At 54.8% G+C, this 24,832-nt stretch overlaps 12 protein-coding genes across 12 annotated transcripts; 6 read left to right on the top strand and 6 right to left on the bottom strand.

Moving 5' to 3' along the window:
- Positions 1 to 148: 148 nt before the first annotated feature.
- JCM15063_002166 (SGNH/GDSL hydrolase family protein) lies at positions 149 to 1,522 on the top strand (the record flags this gene model as incomplete). The annotated part of the gene is made up of 7 exons (XM_076678069.1): positions 149 to 341; positions 418 to 490; positions 568 to 593; positions 678 to 686; positions 755 to 879; positions 954 to 1,317; positions 1,416 to 1,522. The coding sequence occupies 7 exons, from the start codon at positions 149 to 151 to the stop codon at positions 1,520 to 1,522; spliced, it is 897 nt and encodes a 298-aa protein (XP_076534667.1).
- Positions 1,523 to 1,765: 243 nt separating this feature from the next.
- JCM15063_002167 (PIG-X/PBN1 family protein) lies at positions 1,766 to 2,623 on the top strand (the record flags this gene model as incomplete). The annotated part of the gene is made up of 2 exons (XM_076678070.1): positions 1,766 to 2,210; positions 2,301 to 2,623. The coding sequence occupies 2 exons, from the start codon at positions 1,766 to 1,768 to the stop codon at positions 2,621 to 2,623; spliced, it is 768 nt and encodes a 255-aa protein (XP_076534668.1).
- Positions 2,624 to 2,924: 301 nt separating this feature from the next.
- On the bottom strand, positions 2,925 to 6,222 carry JCM15063_002168 (uncharacterized protein; the record flags this gene model as incomplete). Its single annotated transcript, XM_076678071.1, has 8 exons — positions 2,925 to 2,995; positions 3,087 to 3,170; positions 3,251 to 4,589; positions 4,653 to 5,043; positions 5,106 to 5,191; positions 5,262 to 5,888; positions 6,022 to 6,145; positions 6,206 to 6,222. 8 exons carry the CDS (start codon positions 6,220 to 6,222, stop codon positions 2,925 to 2,927), a joined length of 2,739 nt encoding a protein of 912 aa, XP_076534669.1.
- A 184-nt stretch (positions 6,223 to 6,406) lies between these two features.
- JCM15063_002169 (polyadenylate-binding protein) lies at positions 6,407 to 7,323 on the top strand (the record flags this gene model as incomplete). The annotated part of the gene is made up of 4 exons (XM_076678072.1): positions 6,407 to 6,745; positions 6,811 to 6,914; positions 6,991 to 7,171; positions 7,255 to 7,323. 4 exons carry the CDS (start codon positions 6,407 to 6,409, stop codon positions 7,321 to 7,323), a joined length of 693 nt encoding a protein of 230 aa, XP_076534670.1.
- Positions 7,324 to 7,518: 195 nt separating this feature from the next.
- Positions 7,519 to 10,704, bottom strand: JCM15063_002170 (uncharacterized protein; the record flags this gene model as incomplete). The annotated part of the gene is made up of 7 exons (XM_076678073.1): positions 7,519 to 7,716; positions 7,812 to 7,920; positions 7,986 to 9,688; positions 9,751 to 10,149; positions 10,208 to 10,446; positions 10,513 to 10,600; positions 10,672 to 10,704. The coding sequence occupies 7 exons, from the start codon at positions 10,702 to 10,704 to the stop codon at positions 7,519 to 7,521; spliced, it is 2,769 nt and encodes a 922-aa protein (XP_076534671.1).
- Positions 10,705 to 11,133: 429 nt separating this feature from the next.
- JCM15063_002171 (uncharacterized protein) lies at positions 11,134 to 14,301 on the top strand (the record flags this gene model as incomplete). The annotated part of the gene is made up of 12 exons (XM_076678074.1): positions 11,134 to 11,216; positions 11,368 to 11,391; positions 11,460 to 12,598; positions 12,659 to 12,761; positions 12,825 to 12,857; positions 12,925 to 13,062; positions 13,121 to 13,288; positions 13,357 to 13,546; positions 13,609 to 13,638; positions 13,710 to 13,976; positions 14,064 to 14,131; positions 14,223 to 14,301. 12 exons carry the CDS (start codon positions 11,134 to 11,136, stop codon positions 14,299 to 14,301), a joined length of 2,322 nt encoding a protein of 773 aa, XP_076534672.1.
- A 730-nt stretch (positions 14,302 to 15,031) lies between these two features.
- Positions 15,032 to 16,911, bottom strand: JCM15063_002172 (uncharacterized protein; the record flags this gene model as incomplete). The annotated part of the gene is made up of 6 exons (XM_076678075.1): positions 15,032 to 15,267; positions 15,337 to 15,470; positions 15,539 to 15,843; positions 15,910 to 16,295; positions 16,359 to 16,758; positions 16,834 to 16,911. The coding sequence occupies 6 exons, from the start codon at positions 16,909 to 16,911 to the stop codon at positions 15,032 to 15,034; spliced, it is 1,539 nt and encodes a 512-aa protein (XP_076534673.1).
- Positions 16,912 to 17,904: 993 nt separating this feature from the next.
- JCM15063_002173 (uncharacterized protein) lies at positions 17,905 to 19,343 on the bottom strand (the record flags this gene model as incomplete). Its single annotated transcript, XM_076678076.1, has 4 exons — positions 17,905 to 18,242; positions 18,335 to 18,849; positions 18,937 to 19,067; positions 19,155 to 19,343. 4 exons carry the CDS (start codon positions 19,341 to 19,343, stop codon positions 17,905 to 17,907), a joined length of 1,173 nt encoding a protein of 390 aa, XP_076534674.1.
- Positions 19,344 to 19,523: 180 nt separating this feature from the next.
- Positions 19,524 to 20,380, bottom strand: JCM15063_002174 (uncharacterized protein; the record flags this gene model as incomplete). Its single annotated transcript, XM_076678077.1, has 4 exons — positions 19,524 to 19,574; positions 19,651 to 19,923; positions 20,003 to 20,103; positions 20,206 to 20,380. 4 exons carry the CDS (start codon positions 20,378 to 20,380, stop codon positions 19,524 to 19,526), a joined length of 600 nt encoding a protein of 199 aa, XP_076534675.1.
- Positions 20,381 to 20,497: 117 nt separating this feature from the next.
- Positions 20,498 to 21,269, top strand: JCM15063_002175 (uncharacterized protein; the record flags this gene model as incomplete). Its single annotated transcript, XM_076678078.1, has 4 exons — positions 20,498 to 20,548; positions 20,628 to 20,691; positions 20,754 to 20,954; positions 21,025 to 21,269. 4 exons carry the CDS (start codon positions 20,498 to 20,500, stop codon positions 21,267 to 21,269), a joined length of 561 nt encoding a protein of 186 aa, XP_076534676.1.
- A 67-nt stretch (positions 21,270 to 21,336) lies between these two features.
- JCM15063_002176 (uncharacterized protein) lies at positions 21,337 to 23,594 on the top strand (the record flags this gene model as incomplete). Its single annotated transcript, XM_076678079.1, has 7 exons — positions 21,337 to 21,442; positions 21,523 to 21,613; positions 21,674 to 21,833; positions 21,926 to 22,389; positions 22,468 to 22,797; positions 22,901 to 22,973; positions 23,055 to 23,594. The coding sequence occupies 7 exons, from the start codon at positions 21,337 to 21,339 to the stop codon at positions 23,592 to 23,594; spliced, it is 1,764 nt and encodes a 587-aa protein (XP_076534677.1).
- Positions 23,595 to 24,212: 618 nt separating this feature from the next.
- JCM15063_002177 (Zn(II)2Cys6 transcription factor domain-containing protein) lies at positions 24,213 to 24,798 on the bottom strand (the record flags this gene model as incomplete). The annotated part of the gene is made up of 4 exons (XM_076678080.1): positions 24,213 to 24,240; positions 24,304 to 24,571; positions 24,635 to 24,664; positions 24,729 to 24,798. 4 exons carry the CDS (start codon positions 24,796 to 24,798, stop codon positions 24,213 to 24,215), a joined length of 396 nt encoding a protein of 131 aa, XP_076534678.1.
- Between the last annotated feature and the right edge of the window lie 34 nt (positions 24,799 to 24,832).

A 24,832-nucleotide genomic window follows, 5' to 3' on the forward strand; every position in this document is an offset into this window, starting at 1 on the left:
GTTCCGTGCTGTTTCTAAAGCTTCCAATACAAGTGATATTCAATCTAGGATGTTGAGGCTAAATTCAATGCAGACAAGCTACAATATTTGGTTCAGTCGTGCCGAGAGGCAGATTGGTTCCGGCTCTCGTTGCTCTCTCACCTCGTGCATGTCCCGCTTGATCTACGCTGCGCCCGTCGTTGCCGCTCTTTTATCGTTCATCTACGCTCGTTACTCCACCAGTTCGACCCTCGCGCAGTACAGAATGTCGGACCCCACTTCTTCGCTTCAAGCCCCTTCAACCGACATCAAGGCAGATGCTGCCCAATCCATCTTGATGGATCAAATCGTACTATTCGGTGGTCAGTCTGTGCGAAAGCTCCTGTCTCCCGACGACCTGTATCTTGACCCGCTCGCTCGTTCGCAACGGTGTATTAGATTCCATCACTCAAGGCGCATGGGTTCCAGCTGGAACTGGTTCTACCATGGCCATCGCGTACCAACGCAAACTGTCGGTCCCGCTCCCTCGCTTCGTTTCCCGAATGTGCCGCTTGGCGCTGATCTCGGACCATTTGCTCTTTCTTGTAGGGATATCATGAACCGAGGTCTTTCGGGTCCGTCTTTTTCCATTACTTCCTGTCTTGCCCCATTCCCGGTTTACAACAAATCCTGACCCTAGTTCTGGGTTTTCGAGACAGGCTACAACAGTAAGAACGGGTTCTTTCGGTGTCGAGCTATCCGGTCTAATCTACTCCTTTTTCCCCGGTCGATCAAGCTGCTTGGGCTTTACCCATCATCAAGCAATGGCTTCCTCGTGTCGGAGAGCGTCTCCCCAAGATCCGCATGCTCGCCATTTGGTTCGGTGCGAACGACGCGGCACTTCCTACGAGTCCCCAACATGTGCGCACAACGCCCTATGCTTCTATCGAATCCAGCGTTCGTGTGGACCTGCTGACTTCGAGCGCTGAGGTCAGGTCACTCTCGAGGACTTCAAGGCAAACCTCGTCACGATCCTCGACCTCGTTCGATCCCCAACTTCGCCCTACTACAGTCCCGACGCAATCCCGGTTCTGATCACTCCTCCTCCAGTCGATGCCAAGATTCGCAACGACGAGTTGACCTCGCGTGATCCGCCTCGGGTCCCCGATCGTGATTCTGAGCTCACGCGTCAGTATGCCGTCGCGGTACACCAAGTCGCGACTGAACAGAACGTACACTGCGTCGACGTGTGGAACGCGATCGATACGAAAGCGCGCGAAGAGGCAGGGGGCAAGTTGGACAAGTGGTTGAGCGATGGTCTGCATTTGACTGGAGCTGGGTACGAGGTCGTCACTTACGGTACGTCGCAACTCGACTCTTTTTGTCTCCCTCAAAATCCCTCAAGAACCTTTTCGAATTCACGCAATTCCCATACTCATGCTGCCCAATTACTGCAGAGATCGCCAAGCTCATCATTGACAAACTTCCTCAACTTCACTGGGAGAAACTTCCTCAGGTCTTCCCGCATTGGGAGGAACTCATTCCTCAAGCTCAGCGCTTCTGAGTACTTCCCCATGCTTTCAAGCCAACGGGGTCCATTCACGGGGTAGATCAGCAAAGAAGTAGTTTTAAAGTCATTTTCGTAGCCCTCTCGAATTCTGTGCAAAATCATGATTCAGTTTGTCCTGGTTCCCGCTACGAAAGAGGACGAGCGAGAAGCCGACGAGCTACAAGGGGGATTTGCATGCACAATTGCACCGCCACGAGATTGCGGGTCCCACACTGCCGCTTCTCGTTTGCTCACTCCATGCCGGTCAAGACTACGCTACTACCCGAGCAAGGGTTCCACCCGACTCTGCACCTCTCGATCGACCCAACTCCAAGTCCAAACGCGGAACGATGTCGCTTGTTCACGTGGATCTCGTTCCCACAATCGTTCATTGTCGATCGATACCAACTCGCTCAACTACACGACGAGGGCAAACTTGGACTATCGAACGGCACGTTCCAAGTTCGAGGCGATTCGAACCTTGAAGGACCTGAATGGACTGCTGAACCCGTTTCGATTCTCGTTCAACTTTCAAGTCCGGATCCATTCGCGACAGACGACGAGGAAGAATTCAAGCTCGATGTACCGGTACATTTGAGGTATCAGAGACCTACGAAAATTCCACGTACCAAGACGTTGCGAGTTCAAGATCGAGTTTCGGTTTCGATCGATCCTCCAAGAGTGTTTTGGGCCTGTGAACCCGGTAAGGGTGTTCCAGCCTTTCATTCTTTTCTGGTACCACGAGCTTGACGACAAGGTCCGCATTGTCATAATTCTTTGGGGGGATCCCTAGGTGATCAAACCTTGGATTCAACAACGACATCGAGCTTTGTCGGTTGTCCACCTTCTTCCCTCTCGACTCGCACGTCGTTCCCTTCCATCGACAACTCGACGCTCTACTACGTCGACTCTCGAGATTCGTGTTCATCACCTCGACCAGATCCGTCTGTGCCCCCTTTACAAGTATCGCTCCCGACTGGAGTCGAAACGGATTCTGCGTTCGTTGGACCCGTCACCGTGGTGATCATCTGGCTAGGGTTCGTGTACCTGGTGTGGACGACGTTTTCGGTCGCGAGGAACAGTTCGAGACGGATATGGAACCAGAAATCGCAATGAAAGAAGGCACAGACGAGGTAGGTGCCCAGGACTTGTAGGAAAGAGAAGAAAAGGGGTTTTCTGATTTCGACTGTGCAAAAGCAAAAAGCCTTTCCTTTGATGCGTCACTAGGGGTTTTTGTTTCCGTATCCCTTCCGAGCAGCTGCACCCCTCCTCCGTTCCCCGCAAACTCTTAATCCTTCCCTCCGTCTGCGCCTCGAGTTCACTCGCCTGATTTTTCGGTTTTCCGCGCACAAGTCGTCCCGCGACTGTCCTATCCAATGGGTTGAAATTCCTCCTCTTGGTTCTCTTGAAGAGTGGTTCATTGTTGTCCTTGAACGTAACCCTGAGGAGGAGGAACCGAGCCTGGCGGTGGCGGCGGAGGAGGTCCATCTACAAGAGTAAGAGAGAAATGGGATCCAAGTTTCAGTTTTCGATGATCTCACGAGAGGGATCAAAAGAAGCCGGGGAAACGAGAACTTACTCGCATAAGGATGGTAAGGAGCGTATCGAGGACTCGGTTGACCAGAAGGGGTCGGTTGCGGTTGCATCGAAGGTGACGTAAACACTAGCGGCGAGGTAACACCGTCAGTCGACGCGCGTCTCAAGGGCAAGGTGTAAAGTCAACGGAGAGAACGATTCGCTCACTGTGAGGGTTCCCACCTTGTTGCATCGGTGCGGCAAACATTTGACCGTTCGGACCCATGTTCATCGCAGACATGTGATACGGCGAAGGGACAAACGCCATTTGACCTGGCTGCTGCTGCTGCTGTTGTTGTTGTTGTTGAGACGGGTGTTGTTGATGAGGAGCATGTTGAGAATGTTGTTGCTGCTGCTGTTGTTGTTGTTGTTGACCTCGAGCGTGACCTGGCCCTTGTTGTCCGTTCATTTGACCAGGAGGAGGTCCATACATCTGTCTCGCGCCTCCCATTCCCGCCGCCATCGCAGCCTGGACCGCGGCAGGGTTCATCGCCATCGCTTGAGGGTGCACGTTCATGCCCGGGAACGGCATTCCCATCGGGATTCCAGGTCCGGGGGGAGGCGGAGGTGGACCTCCTTGACCGTTGACCGAATGCATCGCAAGCTGGTGCGAGTGGTGCGGGGGTAGACCAGGTTGCGGTGCAGGCGAGATGGAAGGGTCGAGTCCCGACATCTGAGCTGCCACTGCGTTCTGGTATGCCGCCGCTGCCGAAGATTGCTCGTCTGCGAGCGAAAGCGGGGTCGCCTGAGGAGGGTACATTGAGCGGTAGGGTTTTCCGGTGAACGGCCACGATGGAACCGCTTGACCAGGTTCGGGCAGAGTCGCGTTGAGTCGGAACGGCGTGAAATCTTCTTTCACGTTGAGCGAACTCGAACCCGCGCGCTTAAGCGTCTTGGTGCCAAAGAACGGGTTGGAAGGAGCCGCCGAGCTCGAGGCTACCGGGGCGGTTTGAGCTTGAGGCTTGGGTGAAGGGGCAGGCGAAGGGGACGCAACCGGTGGCTTGCGGGCGGTCGAAGAGTTGGGCGTGAATGACGAAGCATTAGGGTTCGGCTTGAACACGAAGGGGGCGGCAGTCGCGCTGATCTTGCTCTTGGGAGGCTGAGGTGTCAAGGCAGACCCTCCTGCAACGGGAGCAGGAGTCGGTGCAGTTGTGGCTGCCGAGATCGCAGCGGCAGAAGTAGCCGCTCCACCCTCCTTGGCTGCCTTCTGCGCGGCGAGCTCAGCTTGTCGTGCAGCAGCTTTTGCTGGGTTGAAAGGAGGAATGTCTGCCAGTAGAAGCGATTTCTTGGCGAGAGAGGGTGCTGGCTTGGCAGCGGCCGCGGCAGATTCGGCGGAAGAGGGAGCGGCAAGTTTCGCTCCGTTCGTGACGGTCGAAATGGGAAGTTGACGAGGAGCTGCGGCGGGCGAGACAGTCGTCGAAGACGCCTTGACCCCAGAGGGTTCAACCGTGGTCGTTTTCTTGCCATGCATCATGTTGGCAATCTCGTCGGTGATCGGATACGGGTTCTGCCAAGCAATCGGTTGCTTCAGCGATTGAGTCTGCAGGTGGAAAATTGCGACTGTACTTACCTTGAAGCTTTGACTGAATTGGACCAAGCTTCTCAAGCGATTATCCTTTTCAGCCTTGGCCTGTTGCTGCAAGAGCGCGGCCTTCTTCTTCTCCAACCGTTCCTTCTCTTCCCGTACAAAGTCTCGGAAGGTTTCATCGACCGGCGGGTGCGTTTTGGCGGGAGTCAGCGAGGCAGCCGCGCTCGCACTCCCGTTCGAGGCTCCCGGGATGCGAACAGTCGGAGGAATGCGCGATCCCGAGGTAGGGTTCGCTGTGTTGGCAGCATCGGGTGCTGGTGATACGCCGTTGGTCGAGGGGGGAGTCGGAGACGTTCCACCGAGTCGGGCAAGGGCAGCTTTGCGGGCACCTGGAGGTACGTATGCTCCAGGGTTACGTTGCACTGCTCCATATCTGTCATTCAGGACGAGGCTTTAGTCTTCAATGGTTGACGCTCAAACAGAGGCAGTACGTACCGATCTTCCTCGTTGACATTGTCGTCGTCGACTTGTTCTCCTCGCTCTTCGGCCATGTGTGCGTTCGAAGCCAAGCCAGAAGTGCCCTGCGCAGGTGACAATGTTTATTTGATGAGCTCGATCCTCGGTCATGTACGTAAGAGACGTAGTATTTACCTTGAGAATCTCGCGTTCGAGTTGAGCTGCTCGCGCTTCCCGGTCCTTGTAGTCTTTCGTGTTGCGGTCAAGTTTGGTCGTGTAGATCTCCTCGTCATAGTCAGTCTTGAGTCCGTACATGCGTTCGTTGGCGGCAAACTGGTCCCAACCCCCGCTGTTCCCGCCGCCGCCGCCAGGTCCACGCCTGCCGTTGCTAGTCGATTTGGACAAATCGTCGTCGAGCGAGAGTCCGCCGATCCCATTCGAGCCGTCATCGAGTGCTCCAGCTCCCCACGCGTCAGCTCCAGCAGACCAAGCTTGCAAGTCGCGCTCGCGGGGTCGAGAGGGAGGAGGGAGTCCGGAAATGTCGGTATCGGTACGGAACGAGTCGGCAGCGCGTTCCTGTCCCGACCCGGGTTTCGACGTTGACGCGGGGTCGAGAACGACGTCGGCGGCTTCAATCTCGAGCAAGTCCTTCGCGTTGACGAGCAGGGAGGATTTCGGAGTCGAGTCGGGGTTGGGCGAGGTGGGAGTCGCGAGGTAGACGACATGACGCAGCGCGACGGAGAGCTCGCCTTCGGTTGTGGCTGCGCTCAGGATACCCTGCACGCGCACGCCACCCTTCAAGGTCGCGATGACGGATTGACCCTGGAACCCGAGGAGTCGACGAGGAGGGTTCGGAAGGGGAGACGTTCAGGACGACGGGAACGGGAACAGGAAATGCGACGGAAGGAGCGATCAGTGCGGGCCGGGCGCGTCAACAGGAGCAATAGGAGCCTACGACGAGAACCAGGAGGAGTAGACAGAGCCGATCATGCGCGTGCTGAGTCGAGAGAGCGACCGCGCTGGATGGGGCGGGGGTGGAGGACGATGCCGACGCAGGAGCGCGCACTCCGGCCGGGCGCCTGCACAGACAGGCCTGTCAGTTTCATCACACGCAGGCGGGAGCGCGTCCACGAACTCACTTGGATGCAGCGGCCATGGTCGGATGCGAACAATGGGAGACAGTCGATTATCGATTACTTGTATTGCAATTCAAAATGAAAGGAACTAATCGATTCCACTAAATTGGCTTTGGCCCCGAAAACTCTCAGGTCTCTCAACTTGCGCTGCTCGTCTCGCTCGTCTCGAAACTTCAACCCACTCTTGAACCGACTAGTACCACCATGTCTGCCGAGCTGACATCCCCCCGCCGCCGAGGAGAAGAGTCGGACGACGACAAACCAACTCTCGATCTCTCATCTGCTTCAAACCCTGCCCTCGCCAGTTCGGCACCGGACGCGACCGATGGAGACGAAGATGCCGAAGCTCGCGAGATTGCCGCCATGAAGGCTCGAGTCGCCGAGATGGAAGCCGAAGCGGCGAAACTGAGAGAGTTGACCGCTGCAAGTGAAGCCGCTGCGAACGGCGCATCCGGAGCTTCGAATGGAGGCGCAGAGGGAGATGTCACCATGTCGGAGGAGGACCGAGAGGCGACCGATGCGAGGAGTGTCTACGTTGGCAACGTACGTCTTCTTGAGTGGCTGCCTGCCAAAGCGTCACCGTAGCTTGACAAGGTTGCATGCAACAGGTCGACTATGCAGCAACCCCGGAAGAGATTCAAAAACACTTTGCACCTTGCGGAACGATCAACCGAGTAACGATCCTCTTTGACAAGTTCACAGGTCCGAAAGGGTCAGTCCCCTTTTGTCTTGCTCGTGTTCGGTCTTCTCGTTCTTCGAGCTCATTTTTTCCCCTCTGTCTGGTACAGATACGCTTACGTCGAGTTTGCCGAACCGTCCCTCGTGGCGAATGCCGTCCTGTTGAACGAATCCTTGTTCAAAGGCCGATTACTCAAAGTGACCCCGAAACGAACAAACTTGCCTGGCATGAGCGCTCGAGGTCGTGGCCGAGGACGAGGACGAGGAGGATACCGCGGAGGATATCAAGGGGTGAGCCTTCTATCTATCCGATTCCCCTCTCCCTAACTCGAACTCTATTTTGACCGAGATTATCGTTTTCTTTGTCAATGCAGCACGGTGGATATAGCCCGTACCCGAGAGGTCGCGGTGGGTTCCGAGGACGAGGACGGGGAACCTGGTAGACGCTTGTTTACTCGCAACGTTTTTTTTTGCGATTTGTAACATTTCATCCTCCCATCCCTACGACTCGGTTTTTGGTCACAAGATGATGTCTGTCTAACCCTTGCAACCAAACGTGGAACTAAGAAGCTCCCTTAACATGTCTTCACAACTCGGCGAGGAGGTGTCAACTATTCCCCCCGAAGAGGACCGGTACCCTAGTCGAAATTTCTAGGACTCGCACGAGTGCCTTGACCACTCGTTTCTCGACTGTGCGTACTCGTGTTCGAGACCGCAGCTTCACGTCGGTCTCGTTGTTGTTGAGAGTTGCGTTCCCTGCGAATCGCGAGTCCGAGGAGGATCTTGTTGATCGTCGCTCGTTTGATAAACTGTTCTCTCGCGAGTGCTCGAACTCTCTGATGGAAAGCGCCAAGAGTTAGAAAAAAAGACCCCCGTCAGCTCAAATAGAACTAAAGAAAAATGAGGTTCTCCTTGCCCCAAGATGACTTACTTTGAGGAATTGGTCAAGTTCAATCTTGGCGGTACCGCTGTTAAGTCCTCGTCCAAGTGCATAAATAGTATCCTCAATCGCGCAATCTTCGGCGACCAAGTCGAGCAGTCTGTACAGACCTTCGTCAGGAGTGCTGGCAATTGAACCGGAATGGAAAAAAAAAAGCCAGCTTACTGAACGTAAACAACCGTACTGCCACAGATGATCTCATCGACGTCGACTCCCTCGCCCTTGCGTTCGTACTCGAGCATCCTCTTCTCTCCTTCTTCCACAACCCCTTTGTACCGATCTCGAACGGTCAGGCACACGTCTCGCACCGCACGCAACCTTGCCATTTCGTCCTCGATCGCGGGAACGGCTTTCTGCAAATCGGAATGCATCAGAGCGAGCGGTTCGAGGTGGTTCTTCGTGATATCAGAATGCAAATTCGCGAGCGAGTTTGTGAGTTTCGAATGTACCCGAGTACGCAAAGCGAGTAGAGCGGGATTGGGTGGAACGGGAGGTGGGGCGTTGGACGGGACCGTCGCGAGAATAGGACCTCCTCGACTCGAGATTGAAGATGGGGAAGTCGGAACGACCGACGAAGGGGATTCGAGATCTTCGTCGGCAGCATCAAGAATGTTGACCGATGGTTTCGGGACAGCCCGTGCAGTGACGAGCGAGGTCCGCATCGATTGTCTCGGTGTCATCGCACCGGAATGAGAATACTCATACGGTAAGGAGTGTCCGACAGGCGGTGGCAAGGCTCCGATGCGAGTACCGTTGCTAGCGGATGTACGATACGACGGAAATCCTGTTGGCGCCGAGTCTGTCGACCGACGCGGTTGGTGAGGTGGCTGAGGCCTCGATCGCGCCTCTAGCGCCGGTTCGAAAACTTCAGATGGCGGTCGAGGCGGCTGCGGGAGGCCGTGCTCGTGCTGCGTCGACTGATACGGCGCATACGCCGACGAGGGCGGAGGCATCGACCTCTCTCTGCTCGAAAGTTTCGCCATAGCTTGTTGAACCTCGTGAAACTGTCGACGCTCGTCATCGTAGTCGCTTTCAACTCCGTCGAAAGTCGATCCTGCGACTGTGCTCATAGCTGGTGGTCGATACGATCCGTATTCAGCGTTGTATTCGCTTGGACTGGCGATAGTCTCGGACGCTGCAGGAGGCAATCGCTCTCGTACCGAAATGGCGTGGAGATGGCTCGAGCGCGAGGAATCGTGAGAAGGCGCAGGAGAATGCGAGTAGCGAGCGTGAGAATGCTGATCGAGGGCAGGCGGACGGGGACGCTCTTGGTGCAAATGGGCAGAGGAGGACGGAGGCACGACGGACGATTGCGAAGGAGAGTACGAAATTGCAGACTCGGCGTACCCCTGTCGAGAAGATCGTGCTGATTGAGCATCCGCGAGCGCTTCGCGCGGTTCTCGTCGATATTGCTGTTCCTGTCTTGTAGAGGAAGGGTACTGTTGCGGTGTGGAGGGTATTGACTCAGTGATCGACGCCGGAGTGTACGATCTTGCAGTCGAACCCGTTGGCGAAGCGGGTCGTGCGAGCGCCTGATCGGGCCTCGGTCGATGTGTCGAGACATTATCAGGGTGGGCAGCTACGAAATGGGGCTGTGGCGGTCGTGGAGGCGCAGTGAATGTGCCCGGAAGCGGTTGAGTGGCCGCTCGTGCGGCCTGAGAAGATGATATCGGAGCGCCGAGGGAAGCGGGCGCATATGTGTGCGGTACTGGTGGTTCGGGCGGCATGGGCGGAACCGAAGACTGGTTCGCGAGTGGACTAGAGGTTCGAACTGGCTCTATTGTCGATGTTCTGTGCGGGTGGGCGTAAGGTGGTACAGGAGGTCCCGCTGACGGGTGATAACCTGGAGGTGGGCCCGGCGGAAGAGGCTGCGAAATAATGGGGCGTGTGGTCAGTAATCAGACTGAGTAGACATGACATTGAGACCTACAGAGGGTGCTGTGCGTTGCTCGTACGGTGACACAGGCGGAAGAGGAGGTCGCGACGGCAAGCCGTTCGAGGTGGACGTGACGCTGCCGACACTCTGAGGCCTGCGAGAAAGATCCCCGGCAGCGTGTTCCAAACGATTGGACATGGAGGGCTGCGGTGGTGGAGGGGGTCTTGGCGGTTGTTGGCCAGTGCTCGGTCCGGAAGAAGAGGCAGTCGAGCCAGAGGGGAACGTTGGTCGGGGTGGCGGCGGTTGGGGTGTCGACGATGCTGCACTGATACCTGCTGGCGAGGACGTAGGCGGAGAAGGCCGAGCGGGCGGCTTGGGCTGAATCGTTGTGACTGGATACCGTGCTGAGAAAATGGGAATCAAGTCTTCGATCAACGCAAGCAGCGAGCAGGCCTGTTGAGAAATCACGGATCAGCGGGAACTGCTTCGAACGATTGTTGCCCTCGCGTACCTCTGATTTGCGGGACCATTGGTCGAGATACTGCGTGGTGACCCGGCCGCCTGCATCGACGTTCTTGCCTTTCCTGACCGCCAGCGTCTCGCTTGGCAAGATGAACACGATCGGGGGCGTCGATGGAAAGTCGAGGGGCAACCAGAAGACGATCGGGCAGTGGTAAACGTTGGTATTGATCGGGATCGGCAGCACTCCGGTCAGCGAGAGGAGCAGCTCGACTCTGCCATCATCGTACGCTGGAGTACAAGCAGTCAGCTCGTTTCAGCTTCAAGATATTCTTTCTGCGCTGTGTGCGAACGTACTAAAGTCGCTCTGCTCTGGATTCAGGACGCCTTGGAAGCGTTCGAGGACGGCGAGGACCTGCACGACGGCTTCATCTCGTCGCGGATACTGCCAGTGACACGAGCGCACGGATCAGCACCGCGCAGCTGCCACAGCATAATCGAAGGGACAGCACTCACGTGTCTCGTCAAGGACCTAATGGTGCGCTCCATGGTGATGGGGTGCCCCTCACGCGATATGCAATCCCGACTATCGATGACGCGAGCGTTCGGCGGTAATCACGGCTCTAGCCCTGCAACTCTTCTCGATCCGCTTGCACAAGTCGCTTGTGGCGCTGTGCGATGTAGTGTAGGCGCGAGAGCACGTGTTGAGGCTGTACAGGAGAACCCGCCGGGGGATAGGCCTTATAATAAACAAACAATGATTAACGTTGCAATAGATCGCATAGCAATATCCGATCCATCGCTGGAGGGCTGTGAGTTCGTCGTTGCCCTGCTTTCGACGTCCAGCTCCGGCAGCCACTCAACGAGCATCAACAGCGGCAGTCTCGCGTTCTCGGGCCAGAGCCTCTCTCGCCCTCGCCGGTCCAAATTCCCCGCAGGCTCGGCATAAAAACCTGGGACGACCTTCGAGCCCGATCGATGGCTCAAGACGGCCCTCTAGCAGGCGAGACCGACCTGCTCGGTCACAAGGACAAGTCGCACAAGCTCTTTAGCAAGGTCGCGTGAGTTTAGCGTCCATCAGCAACATCTCGCGCTTCGCGCATCTCGACCGGCCGCAGCCCGCGGTTCACGCGCAGACGCTCGTGGCAGCAGCAGGCTCGATCCGTGCCGTCCTCCGTTGACACTGACTAGCTTCCTTCTCTCACTTGGCAGGTGTGCGGGCTGTCGGGCAATTAAGTGAGCTTCTCTGTTCCGCGCCGCATCCGTCAACCGCCGTGTCGCAAGCTCATCTTTTCTAAGCACAGGGTCAAGTGTCGCTTGGCATCAGGAGAGCTTCCGACGGGCGAAGAGGGCGAGAGCTGTACGAGGTGCACGAGGCTCAGTATCCCTTGCGAGTACAAGTCCGCGACTCGGCGTGGGCGCAAGCCCAAAAGTCTCATTGCGGCAGAAGCGGCCGCAGCACAAGAGCAGGCGACACCAGATCGCGAAATCGAAGAGCCCGCCGACATATACCTGAGCAAGTTCTCTCTTGGCGAAGACCATTTGCGCAAAACAAAGCTCAAGCGGCTGACTTCTCATCCGGGTCAAACAGACGCTCGCGCCAGATCTACGTCCTCAACCCGCCCCGAGCATGCAACTCAGTCTCTACCTGTCACATCAACATCTCAGCTGCCTATGCATTCGACCCCAATGACCTACCTGCCGACACCACGCTCTCATCCACATCATTATCCTTCGATGAGCCCGACCATGCCCCCTCAACCTCCGACGTTTCCTGCGCCTTCACCCTACAGCACATCTCAACCGCTCGGACCTCCTCCTCCTCCCCCTCCTCCGTCGCACGTGATGCCTTCTCTCTCGCCTGGCGGACTTCAACCTCCCCGATGTCCGACTTCGATCTCCTCGCAAGCTTCATCGTACACCTCACACCCCACAAAATCTCCTGGGCCTCAAGCATCCCCGGATGTCGTTCCAAACGTCCGTATTTTCCATTCGACAGCCGAGGCTCTCGCGGATGTGGCCGCCACGAAATCTTCCTCATTCTCTTCGCGCAGTCCGCGTCCATTCATATCATCTTCAAACATTCGACCCATGCCGACCCATCCCGATCCGATCGACCTGCACGTGCTAAGCTCGATCGAGGCTGCCCAACTCTTCGAGCTGTTCCACTCTCGTCTCAACTGTTTCATCATTCTGCTCGATCGAGAGTTGCACACTCCAGACTACGTGCGCAAGACTTCGACAGTCTTGTTTACCGCGATTCTCGCCGTGGCGGCGAAATTCTTCCGCGCAGACCTGTACCAGTCTTTACTGCTGAGCGCGCAGCAGCTTGTCGTGAGAGGTACGGGCGAAGGCGTCAACGTGCACATTGGTCTGATACAAGCTTGTCTTTTGCTCGTTTACTGGAAGGAGCCTTTGGACGGCAGTGCCTGGATCAGGACAGGTTAGTCATCGCTCCCACCAGAAGGTCGGGTCTCGCTTACCTGAGTTGTCTGAGACACAGGATTCGCTCTGAGAGCTGCTTACCAGCTTGGCCTTCACGTCAAGCGCAGAACACCATTGCCTGAGGACGAATTCGAAGCGAGACTGATCCTCGATCGCGAGAGGTGAGCTGTCGTGCAACTCCAACCCGACAATACGACTTGCTGATCTCAATTTGTCACTTGTAGGACTTTTATCACTCTCATATGCTTCGATGCTTCGTGCGTCGGGAATCTCTTCGGTCTCTGGCGCGGGACGAAAGGCTGACATTGCTTTGCGCGCGCGCAGGTACCAGCTCTCGTCTGCCGAGAGTGGCGTATACGAGACTCGGATGGTGACATCTCACGACATAGATATTGCTGCCTGGCTCGAGGAAACGAGACCTTACGGAGTTCGAGATGATTGGGAACAAGGCGCTTCGATAAGGTCAGTTCGGGGCGCCTGATCGAGAATCCTTGTATGCTGACGGCTTGGAAATCGACAGTCTCCTCAAGGTTCTGTGCCTGCTACCTTCAATTGCGAGCGCGACGAGCAAGGTGATTGCCAATTCAATCGTCAGCCTCGTCAACGAAATGCTCGCAGCGGTCTACAGCAAATACCTCGACCCGAGTTCTCCTTCGTATCAGGAGCTGAGCACTCTTGCACAACACAAGTGAAACGAGTTCCTGCCTGGTGAGACACATCGGATACTTACTGACGCTGCCGAGCATGCCTGCCCAGGATCCGCTTCCATTTCCTCGCTGCGAGCGTTCAGGTCGGCAAGAGCTGTCTCGCTGCGGCAGGCGTAACCGACTTGGTGGTTCTGGCGGACTTTATCAGTCGATGCGGTTCGCTCGTCGATTGCTTCGAGGACCTGACTGCGGGAGAATCGCCAGTCTTTCTGTTCATGCAGGACAACATCTCGATCCAGGTTCGTCGACCCATCAGCTCTTGATTTTCATGCGGGTACTGAGCTGAATGCTCATTTGACAGCTGATGGGCTTTGGCGAGATGATTGGAAAGGTAATCCAAGGCCCTTGGTTGAATCGGATCGCGTAACATTCGGCTTACGATCTTGTTGGTTTCGTGCACAGCTTTTCGTGCAAGTCACTCCAGGTGTGCAGACGACTCTGGTTGAACATCTGACCCGGATGTACTCGGCGTCGACCAACGCTGCTCGAGGCGACGAAAGCTCGATTCCAGCCTACGTATCTCGATTCTTTCGAGCGGTACTGCGTTCGATCCATCCGCTCGCATTCCGGTCAACCCCTCCAACTCGATCGGGAACACCTGGACCTTCGAGCTCTGCGTTTCCAGCTTTGACCGCACAGGCCAACCCTTTCGAACAACTCGGCAGCGTGGTAAGCCTCCCTCTCAGTTCTTTGCTTTCCGTCGTTGCTCGGAACCGGAGATACTGACAGCAGCAAATGTGTCGGTGTCTTCAATAGGAACAAGAGCTTTTACTGCCGGACGTGCCTTCGCTCGTGACTTCATTGCGAAACGACGGCTCCTACTGGTTCGTCAAACCTTTGCGTGTTGCGGATCTTGCATGCTGTAGGAAGAACTCGAAACCGAAACGCTGACGCTCGCTCACGACTGATCAACAGGGATTCGCTCTTCCCCGGACAGTCGAGCTGGAGTTGGCTCGACAACGCGCTTAATGATCCAGCCACTTTTTCTTTTTGATCGCTAATTACCTGTTGCTACCATTTCCATGCTTGTGTGACGCAAAACCTTTCGAGCAACTAAGCATTGTAGCGCAGAGAGCCCGTCTTTACTGTCTGGCTTCTTGTTGTTACCTATATGACGGCTGCCACTTGTTCGCAGAGTGATTTATCGAGAATCACCTGTTATGTGTGGAGTCACTAGCCAGACTTGCAAGTGCCCCATCGTACATGTAGAGCCAAATCCTGCCTATGAGACTGAGAATCGGACTTGATATTGTCACGCATGCGTGTCGCGTTATCGAATGGCGCGTACCGCTTCCGACTGGCCGCGGTGACGCTTGTGAAGCGCAGAAGAGTGCAGACAGAGAAGTAGGCTTTGCTTAGACTCGCAAGTTCTGTCGGAATCGGCATATTAGAAGCTTCTCGGCGCCTCGGTGCAATTCTCAGCGCACGATTTTTTTTTTTTTTTTTTTTTGTAGAGACCAGAGATACAAATTTCAAGCGGGGAAATACAACATCAACAATTCGAGAGCTAAATCACCACACGAGCCTGACGACTCCTAATCTTGATTACAGTGAATTCCGATTTGAGCAGATTTTTTTCGATCAATTCACAATTCAATTCATGCAGCATAAAGGAATCGAGATCTCCCAAACAGCACGGCACACACTATTCTCAAACAAAAAGGCAGCAGAAGCACCAGATCGGATCCCCCCAAAATTCCAGAGGATCCAGCTGATTCTGTTTCCTACAAGACAGACTCCTTGTATTCGACGGAATCGAGCGGTTGCGTCCTATCGCCCTTCTCGAGCTGGGCCTCGCTGACGACAGCGTTGCCCAAAGCATCCGCTCCATCGAAAATGAGGGCGACTTCCTCAAGAGTGCGTCCCTTGGTTTCGGGGAATTTCCAGATGATGATGGTGAGGAGGAGGACCAGGATAGCCCAGAAAACCCAGTAGTACCTCCAAGAGATTGCCTCAAGACCTGAGAGCCGTATTGCTCGCGTCAATCATCGATCATCGAAGCGAAGGAAAAGGACAAGGAAAAACTCACCAACGGGATTCACGAATTGGTTGAAAACTTGATTAACGTTCTGGAGCCAAATGTAAAGACCCATGCCTGACGAGCGAAGAGAATAGGGAAGAACCTCGGTGGCGTAAGAAAAGGAAAGAGGGGTCCAGGCGACACTGATGACGTGGAAGATGAAGGTGAGTCTCGGTGCCGGAACAGGCCCGACACAAGAGCGAGAACTCACTCATAAGCACCGAAGCACAGGAAAATCATGACAATGACTCCGTAGCCCATACTGGCCGAACCGGTTTTGCTGTATGTAGCACTGAGGCCGATAAGAATCGAGTAGGAAACGAGCATCATGGCGGTGGCGTAGATCCACAGGGGCCGACGTCCAAACCTTTCGCAGTTCAAGGCACCGAAGAGAGCTAAGAACAGGTTGTAAACGTTGAGACCTCCATTAATCGCAGTTTGCTGAACAGCCGAGGTGACGCCAATCGTGTTGAGCACGGGAGACAGATAGTAAGAGAAAAGCGAAACACCATTCATCTACAGCCATGCCAGCATTGTCAGCCGCGTGCCGTGAAAAAAGTTAAGAGCCACCGAAATACTCACTTGCGAACCGCAGGCGACAGTGGCGACGAGCAAAAGCCTGTGTCGGTTTCCAGGAGTCGAAAGGAAGGCAGTGAAGCCCTGCTTGTTGACCTTTTCGCGCTCGATCGCGTCTTCAATCTCTTCAATCTCCTTCAAAACGAGCGGGTCGTCCATCGATCCGTTGGCATGGTGCGTGGCGAGCATCTTGTGAGCTTCATCACAGCGTCCCTGTGCAATGAGCCAACGCGGCGACTCCGGGAGGATCGTGACGACGCCGACGAGGAAGATGATCGGACCGAGGCATTGGAGGAGAGTGACCAGTCGCCAGTTCCATTCCCCCAAGTCCGTTCGCTGGACCACAGCGTAGCCGGTCCAGGCAGCGACGGTCGAACCGACGTAGTAGGCGGCTGCAGCGGCAATGAGATCAGTTGAGCGTTATGGCCGGCGAAAAGGAACTCTTCAAGGCTTACTGAGGAAAAGAGCACCACCAATCGATCGAAGCCGAGGATGGAGGATCTCGTTCAAAAGAAGATTGGCGCCAAGGACCAGAAGGGAACCAGGAGTACCAACGAGGACTCGACCGACGATGAGCATAGCTTCGTTCTTTGCGAGTGCGCCGACAATGGCTCCTGCGATGACTAGCAGAGCTCCAATTGCAGCCGAGTATCGTCGACCGATTGTGTCACATGAGTAGGAGAAGAGGGGCTGGAGGACGAGGGCGGGCAGATAAGCCGAAGCTGAGAAGAGTCCGAGGCGCGTGCCGGCAGGATTGTTGAAGTAGGCTTGCCAGCTCGGGAGGGACTGGCAGGTGTTAAGGTAGGATCCGTCGTAACCGAGAGCGAAGGATCCAAAGTAGCAAACGGTAGCAGCCTGTCATTTACGTGGGCGGAAGAAGGTCAGAATGCAAGGATATTCTAAGGGATGCAAAGCGAGGTACGAGCGTACGAGCATGTTCTTGCGCAATGACGCATCCTTGTACCACGCCGAGTTTGTGTTGTTTGGGATGTTTGCGAGCGTCGCCATGATCTCTGATAGGACCAGAGGAGATTAGAAGTTGAGGAGGGAGAGAAGGGGTCGAAACTCTGGGGTTTTATCAGGCGTCTGGCGCTCCGTATAATCTCAGTCTTCAAGCCACGGAAGCGAATCGCGCCGTTGCGTAGTCGCTCAATCTAATCTAAGCGGGATACGCCCGGGGCTACCGAAGGTACCCCGACTCGAGGGCCACTATTTCGGAAGAATAGGTCCTTCACATTCCCCGGCCACTTGCTTCTGACGCCGGTGTTCCCCTTGACCGACGTGGCGGCAAAGATGCGGTCGTGCGCGCGGGCTGGCCATTTGCTGATAAGCGGACTGCACACCATTCATGGGCCGAAGACTCGGCTGGACCGAAAGAGGCCGTGGGCGCGTCGATGGACAAAAGTTTTGGCCTTCCCCGATTTTTCGCAATCAAGATACGAGCTGGAAATACGCGCCGGCCACCCGATAAGCAGGCTCGAGGTGGGGTGCGCAAGACGCACGGCGATGCATAGAGCAGCTCGGGCGCAGGAAAGGACCGAGTCGAAAGCGCCGCCGCTTTTTCCGTGTGATTCCGCGGCCCGGCCGGCTGATCTGGTAGACAGTTGCGCCGATCCATCTGCCGGCGCAGACAAGCGTTGGACAGCAACTTTGTCTGTATATTGCGTCTCGTCTTGCGATTCATAGCGGACCGGCCCAAAAAATTAACCGTCCGGCTTATAATTCCGGCATCGGCCAATTCGCGCTGGAAAGAGGCTCGTGCACCATTCCTTGTCTTTTCGAGCGTTTAGGTTTTCCCCTTCGTATCTATCGAATCACGAAATCAGACTCTCTATACTAGATAAAAGAGTAGAAAAAGAAAAGCATCGATTCCTTTTTTCCCCCCATCTATCTACAGTCAACCAAACAGTTCTAGTCGATTCTCTTTTATCCTTTTTTGTCCCCTTTTCATCTTCCTGCAAAAACCCCTCGACACCCGAGGTCCACCAAAAACATCGTTTTTTACTGCAAAGTTCGAGTCGCAGCAGGTCCAACCTTCCACAAATGAGGTTTCCTCATTTTCCTCAACACGTTGACTGCACTCGTTCCACCCGATCCGAATCCCAACACGACCGCTTCATCGAACGAGTAGTCGGAACCATTCACGTGCTGATGTTTCGAGTGATGAGGAGGATAGGGTGGTACTGGAGATGAAGCAGGATGTTGAAGGATTGTAGGAGAAGAGGGGGAGGAAGAGGAAGCGACAGAACCGGTCGAAGAGGTAGGATGAGAGTTGGGCATAGAAGCGATTGACTGGAAATGCTGTTTCCTGGCTGCGACGGCCTTTTTCGCAAAGTTGACTGAACAGAATGAAATTTCATGACATCAGCACGAGTCAGATCGGGGGCTGAGAGGCAAAAGAAAAAGCAAGGAATGAAAAGTCGAGACTTACATCTATCGAGTTCACTCGGAGTCGAGAACCTCTTGTCTTCAACGACGAGCTTGAACCATTCGAACGGCATCGGGGTCAACATTTGGATTAACTGTTCCTGGCCAAGTCTCGCGGTCGACATGTCCGTTGTAGTGAACGCGTTCAACTCGGTCGGGAGTGCAGTGAGTCGAGTCAGGAGCGTGTCTCGAAGCGTTGTCATGTAATACGATGATGGCGCTGATGGTGACACGCCCTGGTCTTCGAGGTACTGCACCCACTGTTGCACGTGCTCGATCGTTTTCGCATCGGCCACGGCTTGCTGACACAACGCGAAACTGTGTTGGGTCAATCGTTCGAGTCCGAGGTACTGTGCGGTCGAGAACAGCGCGGCACAGTTGTCGAGGGACAGGTGAGATAGAACGGTGGGAGAGTACAGAGATGCGAGTGCGAGTGAGAAGGACGAGGCGGTGATGGAAGGGTCGGGAATCGAGATGAGCAAGGTCGGATGTGGGGTGTTGTTGAACGCTGGCTGGATCCTGCTCTCCCCGATGGGTCACTTGTCGTCAGAGGCGTGACTCTGTGACACGATTGGCGGGCACCAGAGCAAGAGCGCGGGCACGTACAAGGAACGGAGGAGAGGCGACCGGGAAACCACGACTGCATGGAGGGCCAGCGTTGTCGGTGGTTGCGAGGGGTCGGCAAAATTGACGTGCAGGGTAAAGTCGGAGTACAGTGCTTCCGTGTAGCCTATCAGCTGTGACATGATGCAGTGCGGTGCAGACCGGACGGACGTGAGCGCTACGAACGACGACGCGGCTCGAGTGCGACTTGCGCGACTTACGAGATGGTTTGCGAGGTCTGCATACGAATCCGAGTACTCGTCGAGAAGCCCAGGTGGCGACAGGTGCTGGGAGGACGATAGAGTTGCCGAATCCGTTGTTGAAGGAGACGCAGTCACCGCTGGACTCGACCCTGACGCGTGACCGTTCACGTGAGCATTCGAGCCATTGAACGATCCAAACTGCGCCATTAGGAGTTTGCGAGCGGGATGGTGAGGAAAGGATCTCGCGACCGAATGTTGACTTTCAGAAATTCGGGCGCCGCGTAAGGCCGCTGCGGGCTGTCGCTGGTATTTCTGCAATTTCGCGGAGACATACAGTGCCAATAGGATACATGGGTATATATTCACACGCGCAACAGGCTACACATTTCAAGCTTCGAGACGAGGGACTGATTCGGACGGGCCATCGACCCATTTGGCCTGTGTACGCAAGCGATGCATCGAAATGCGACAAATTAGTCGTCGAATGGGTACAGTATAGCAGGGCTCTACTGACCAGTCTGCGATCGTCCTCGTCGGGATCGGACGAGGGCAACACCATGCTGATGCTGGGCGAGTTGATGTGCCGGGCGAGCTCGTCGATCAGCTTGGGGTCCATGCCGTACTCGCGCGCGATTTCGTCAGCCTCCTGCTTCGACTTGGCCGATTTGCGGTCATCGAGCAGGTTGGACAGCGCACGGGCCGAGAGCTGATCCGGCGTCGAGATGCCTGCCGCGACGGCATCGTCGACTCGTTGCCTTTCTTGCAGGATTCCAAGCATCGCATTGTCCTGGCCTCAGTCGCACCACAATCCCGATCAGTGCGTCCGTTCTCCGATCGAAACGAGCTTCTGAGGTCAAGCTCCTCACAGTGTGCAGAGTCGAAGCCATGCCCTTGCCTGGCACCGAGACTTGACCGAGGCGATGCAGGTTCTTTGCGAGATCGGGGTCTCGAGATTCGGCGAGGATCGCTGGAGGAGGCCCAGGAGTAGAGGCGGATGACGTTGTGCAGGTTCAGTGTTCGATCACGGGTACGATGGGGCGAGTCACTCGATGGCAGACTCTCGACTGACCTTCATCTTTCGTTGCACTCGCTAGAGGCGGTCGAGACGAGCCCGGACGCGAACTAGATGAACCGCCATTCGCAGAACTCGCCGCGGCTAACGGTTGCTGGTTCAGCGCCGCTTGTCGAGTCGATTTCGTTGCCTGCTTAGCGGCGTTGGCGGCTTTCGATCCAGCGTTTCCCATGATCAGTTTGAGAGTGAGAGCAAAGCGGAACGGTCGATGATTCAACTCTCTCGCTCTCATATCGCGACTCGCGAGTCTCGCCTGCCCTCAAGTGGACAGTCCCAGCGCAGTGCGACCATGTACGACGATGACTCGCCCTTCACCGAGCCAATAGCACCGACAAGTCGAGCGCGTCGCTTCCCGCTCTTTGTCCCTCCACATTCGGCACAAGCTGATCTTGCTGCATTTCCCTCGGCCGCACTCACAGGCGATCCTGACTCTTCCCCACAAACCCCGCTCGGAGGAATCGCGTCGAGACTCTCCCTCAGTCGGTAAGGCCCTCGCTCCGTCTCTGCCGAACCAGCACCGCAACTCTGACTTTCCATTCACTCAGATCCTGAGCGCATCAAGCTGTACGATCAAGCCTGGTCGATCTGTCACGCTCGTATACAGACGACACTCGCGTCTCTACATGACCAATCGCTCGACCAGATCGTCACTTTTGTCAAAACTCTGCCTTCAGATTCCGATCCTCTCGCGCTTTACACTGCCTTGACGGGAGGCAAAGTGCCCCTCAAAACGGGACTCATTCTCGGTGAATACCTACGCTGCCATCTGAACCTCGTATTACAACTTGCACTGCTCACCGTGCCTCAATGTACCAGGCGCAAGTCCCGGCTCTTCCTCGCTCGTCTTTACTTCTCTCCTACGCCAACTACGACTTGCCCCTGCTGGGCAATCCATCGATACGCGAGTCGACAAACCGTGTCTGGTCTCGAGGCTGACCAGTCGCGAATGCTCCAATATCAAGAATGCCTTGAAAAGTCTCATCGCTGGATTCGTCGGGTCCGATGTCGAGCTCGAACTCGACGATGACGACGATGATGATACAGACCTGAGGGCACGTTGACGGTCCCACCTCCGCGTAGCTTGAGGTCATCGCAATGCTGATGATCGCGTCGATTCGGAATTGACAGATGGCGGCACAGCAGCAACGCTACTCGGCACTCAAGAGTAGCCTCATGGTACCTGAAGACATGCAAAACCTTGTCGCCTGGTACGAGTCCAAGCACGGCAAGAGAGGTGAGACCCCCTGCGGACGTTTTGACCTCGACCGAAAAAGAATCATCCCTGAAACCTGCATTCTTGCTTATGGCTCACAGGAACCGATCAAGCTCCAAGTTTGGTCGTTTTGATTGAAGATCTCGAAGCATTCGATGGCAGGACCCTCACTCAGCTCGTCACCACCTTGTCGTCGGTTTCTGCTCTCTTGTCCGCACTACGACTCCCAACCTGACAGATACATCCTACTAGGAAATATACAACTCAGTTGCCGCTGGTACTACTCGTTGGAGTCGCGACGATACCGGACGCTCTGTACAATCTCGTCCCACGGCACACGACAAACCTTCTCGATGTCTCTCACTTCTTTGTCGACCCAGGCATTGGAGCTTTCAACGCTCTCGTCCGAGGAGTCAGTTGTCATATTCTACTGCTGTTGTTCGACAGATCGAGCCGAGACGGGTTCTTCCGATACCTTGACTGATTCTCTTCCCTGTCATCTAGCTGTTTATCGATTTTCAACCACCCCTGTCGATCGGTCCGAAAGCGTTCTCCGACATGTACAGGTCGTTCGAAGACCTGCACCATTCGATCGATTCGACCATCAGTTACATCCAGTACCTGTACATGAACTACTACCTTTCTTCACCTTTCGCTCCCCTGAATCTTTCTACGTCTTATCGAAAGTCGGAACACCTGTCTCAAGAATCGCAGGAGGTCCTCTCGACTGTCTCGTCTCTCGAATCGCAACCACAGACGATCGAGACACTCGAGGGATTGGAAAGCGAATTGGAAAGTATTCGAGGCGAGAGACAGGAAGCTTTCGAAACTCTCTTGATCATGCTCGAGTTTTGGGACAAGAAGCGGAGTGTCGAGAACTGTCTGTATCTCGTGTTGGGAGCGCAGCAGGAAGGAACAGTGGGAGGAGGGATTAACAAGCTCATTCAAGACCTGTGTGGGCTCGTCCTGTCAGTACCTATTTCGCAACTCGAGAGAAAGACTAAAGCTGATACAGGTTTCCTTTCATGAATTCGTATCCCATGTAGTCAAGCCTCTTCGACGAAACTGCTTCTGTTCCTGAAATCCCTCAGCGAACGTCTCGGCGCTTATTCGGCTCAGCATCCTGCTTCAGCAACAACGATTTCTCGATCTCTACTCGCTCAACTCGAAGATTTGGAAACGTGTCTTTCGAAACCTAGACCGAACGGTAGGACCAACTTGATCAACGTGAACCTAGCCTCGAGTACGTCTGGAGGAGGACTACCAGGGTTTGCCGATTTGACGGGTACTTCAGGAGGGTCTGGAGTTTCGCAAGTCGATCGCGAATTTTCAAACATTGCTACTCAAGTCAGTCAGGGATTGAAAGACAAACTTCAGTGCGTTCTTTTTTCCACCAGTCCTAAACTTTCTCGTTCCTGTCAACTCTCGACTGACGAAAACTGTAACCCTCTTTGTACTTCTTTGGTTCTCGTCCGAAAGGTACGCGTTGAGACCTAGTCGTGAATACAAAGGTCATGAGATTTTCTACTCTGATGACACTTCAGCTTCCAAGGTAACGCGAACAAACAAATTCATAGAACTGATGTTCACTCTCACGAGACGAGACTGAAAGTTTCGATTCGATATCTAACAGCGTTTGAATCCAAACCCCTTACCGACGATCCTCAAAACTCTCTCGCGATTAGACCCCCACTCAAGTTCTACAACTCACAACAGAATACGGAACCGAGAGGACGACAACGACTCTACGACGAAATCGAAAGATATTCCATTGGATCTCGCGATCGCGTACAGGGTGTACAAGGATTTGAACCCTGAAGGGAAACTGATCAACCTTGGAGATTGGTGGAACGGGTTCCAACTCGCAGCTGGGAACGAACCGGGGAACGATGTTGATGATCGCGAAAACGAGGAAGAACTAGGAGGAACGAAGCGCATGAATGTGAGAGACCAACGCAAGAAAGCAAACAAGAGACGCAAGACCGACAATGCAGAATCGGAAGAAAACGAGGACGAGGACGGTGCCAGCGAAGAGGAGGAAGAAGATGATCAAGATGAGCCAGCAAGAAGAAAGCAGGCGAGGTTCCTCAGAGCAGTAGCCGACCTCGCTCACTTGGGATTCGTCCACCCGACCACGAGAAAGCCGGAACATGTTTTGAAATCTGTTTACTGAAAGGCGATGCAGTGTCTACGCGGCTCGAACAAACTATGGACAAGCAACAAGAATTGGACAATGAGCATGGCAAATGGAAAGACGTCGAGATAAAGACAATGTTGCAGGGATGAATGCAACATTAAGCTTGATGCAATTATGACAAGAGTGAACAGATGAGATGCTAGAGTCCGCTACATGCTGGAGAAGAGTCAAGCGGTCGAGGGTCGATTTCGATGTCAAGGCGAGGTGAGCTGGTTTGCTACGTAGTCGAGTCCTTCCCAGTCGCTCAGCTCGCGTTGAGCGATCGGTCCGTAGCTCCAAAAGCTCGCATCGATCATGGAAGGTACAACGATACTATCGCTGGTGTCGATCGATGGAGTAGAGAGGGCGCAAACCGTTTCTGGGCACGGCGCGGCGAGTGTAGATAGACCCAAATTTGAGCTCGAGTCGAAGGACGGGATCCGGTCACCGTGAACAGCATAGACGGCATTGGAGAAGTTTTGTAGCTCTCCGATGTACCGGTACGAATCGTGACTTTCGCCATCCAAGCTCGAGAGAGAACAAGAAGATGATGATGAAAGGGTGGCGTCGAAAATGGAGGGTGGCGATTGCGACGTGAAAGGAGAATATCCGGTATCAATGTCGGACAGCATCGATAGGTTCACTGATGGAAAAATGCACCAACAAGTCAATCGTGAAAACTCTGAGCGAATCGAAGCAAAGGAACCTGCTCGTTTCTTCCTGTCCGAATGTCGATCGTGTAACGCTTGTAACGTATTCGGAGAAGTCGGTCTGAGTAGCTTTATCAACGAATTTGACTTTCGTGGACCCGCCCCAGAGACATCGTTGCGCTTTCACTCCTCCGAGCTTGGCCTCGATCTCGCGATCTTCAGACTTTGCGTATTGCGATGCACCGCTGTACAAGCAACGTACTCGGCTCGGGTGAACTCCTTGCATCGCGCTCGCCTTGAGGCATTGCTCGCAAGCCGGTCGACCTGTAATTCAATCCTGGATTAGTCAGCCTCGTGCCGGCCATGTCGAAAACTAGGTCGACTCACCTCCGGTGCATCGGACTTTGCGAGTCCGACCTAGATCATCAGATCTGAAATGTCAATGTCGCGACTTTGTAGTGAAGACAGAAGTTGAACGGACAGTTGGCGCAAGACATCTCCTTGGTACCCTTCAGGCTCTTGCGCGGAGCGGGAGAAGTCGCATGCGGCATCGGACCAAGATGGCGAGGGACAGAGTCACTCTCT

Source organism: Sporobolomyces koalae (genome assembly GCF_050403365.1).
Source record: "Sporobolomyces koalae JCM15063 DNA, S_koalae_JCM15063T_v1_ctg12, whole genome shotgun sequence".
Lineage (NCBI taxonomy): Eukaryota > Fungi > Basidiomycota > Microbotryomycetes > Sporidiobolales > Sporidiobolaceae > Sporobolomyces > Sporobolomyces koalae.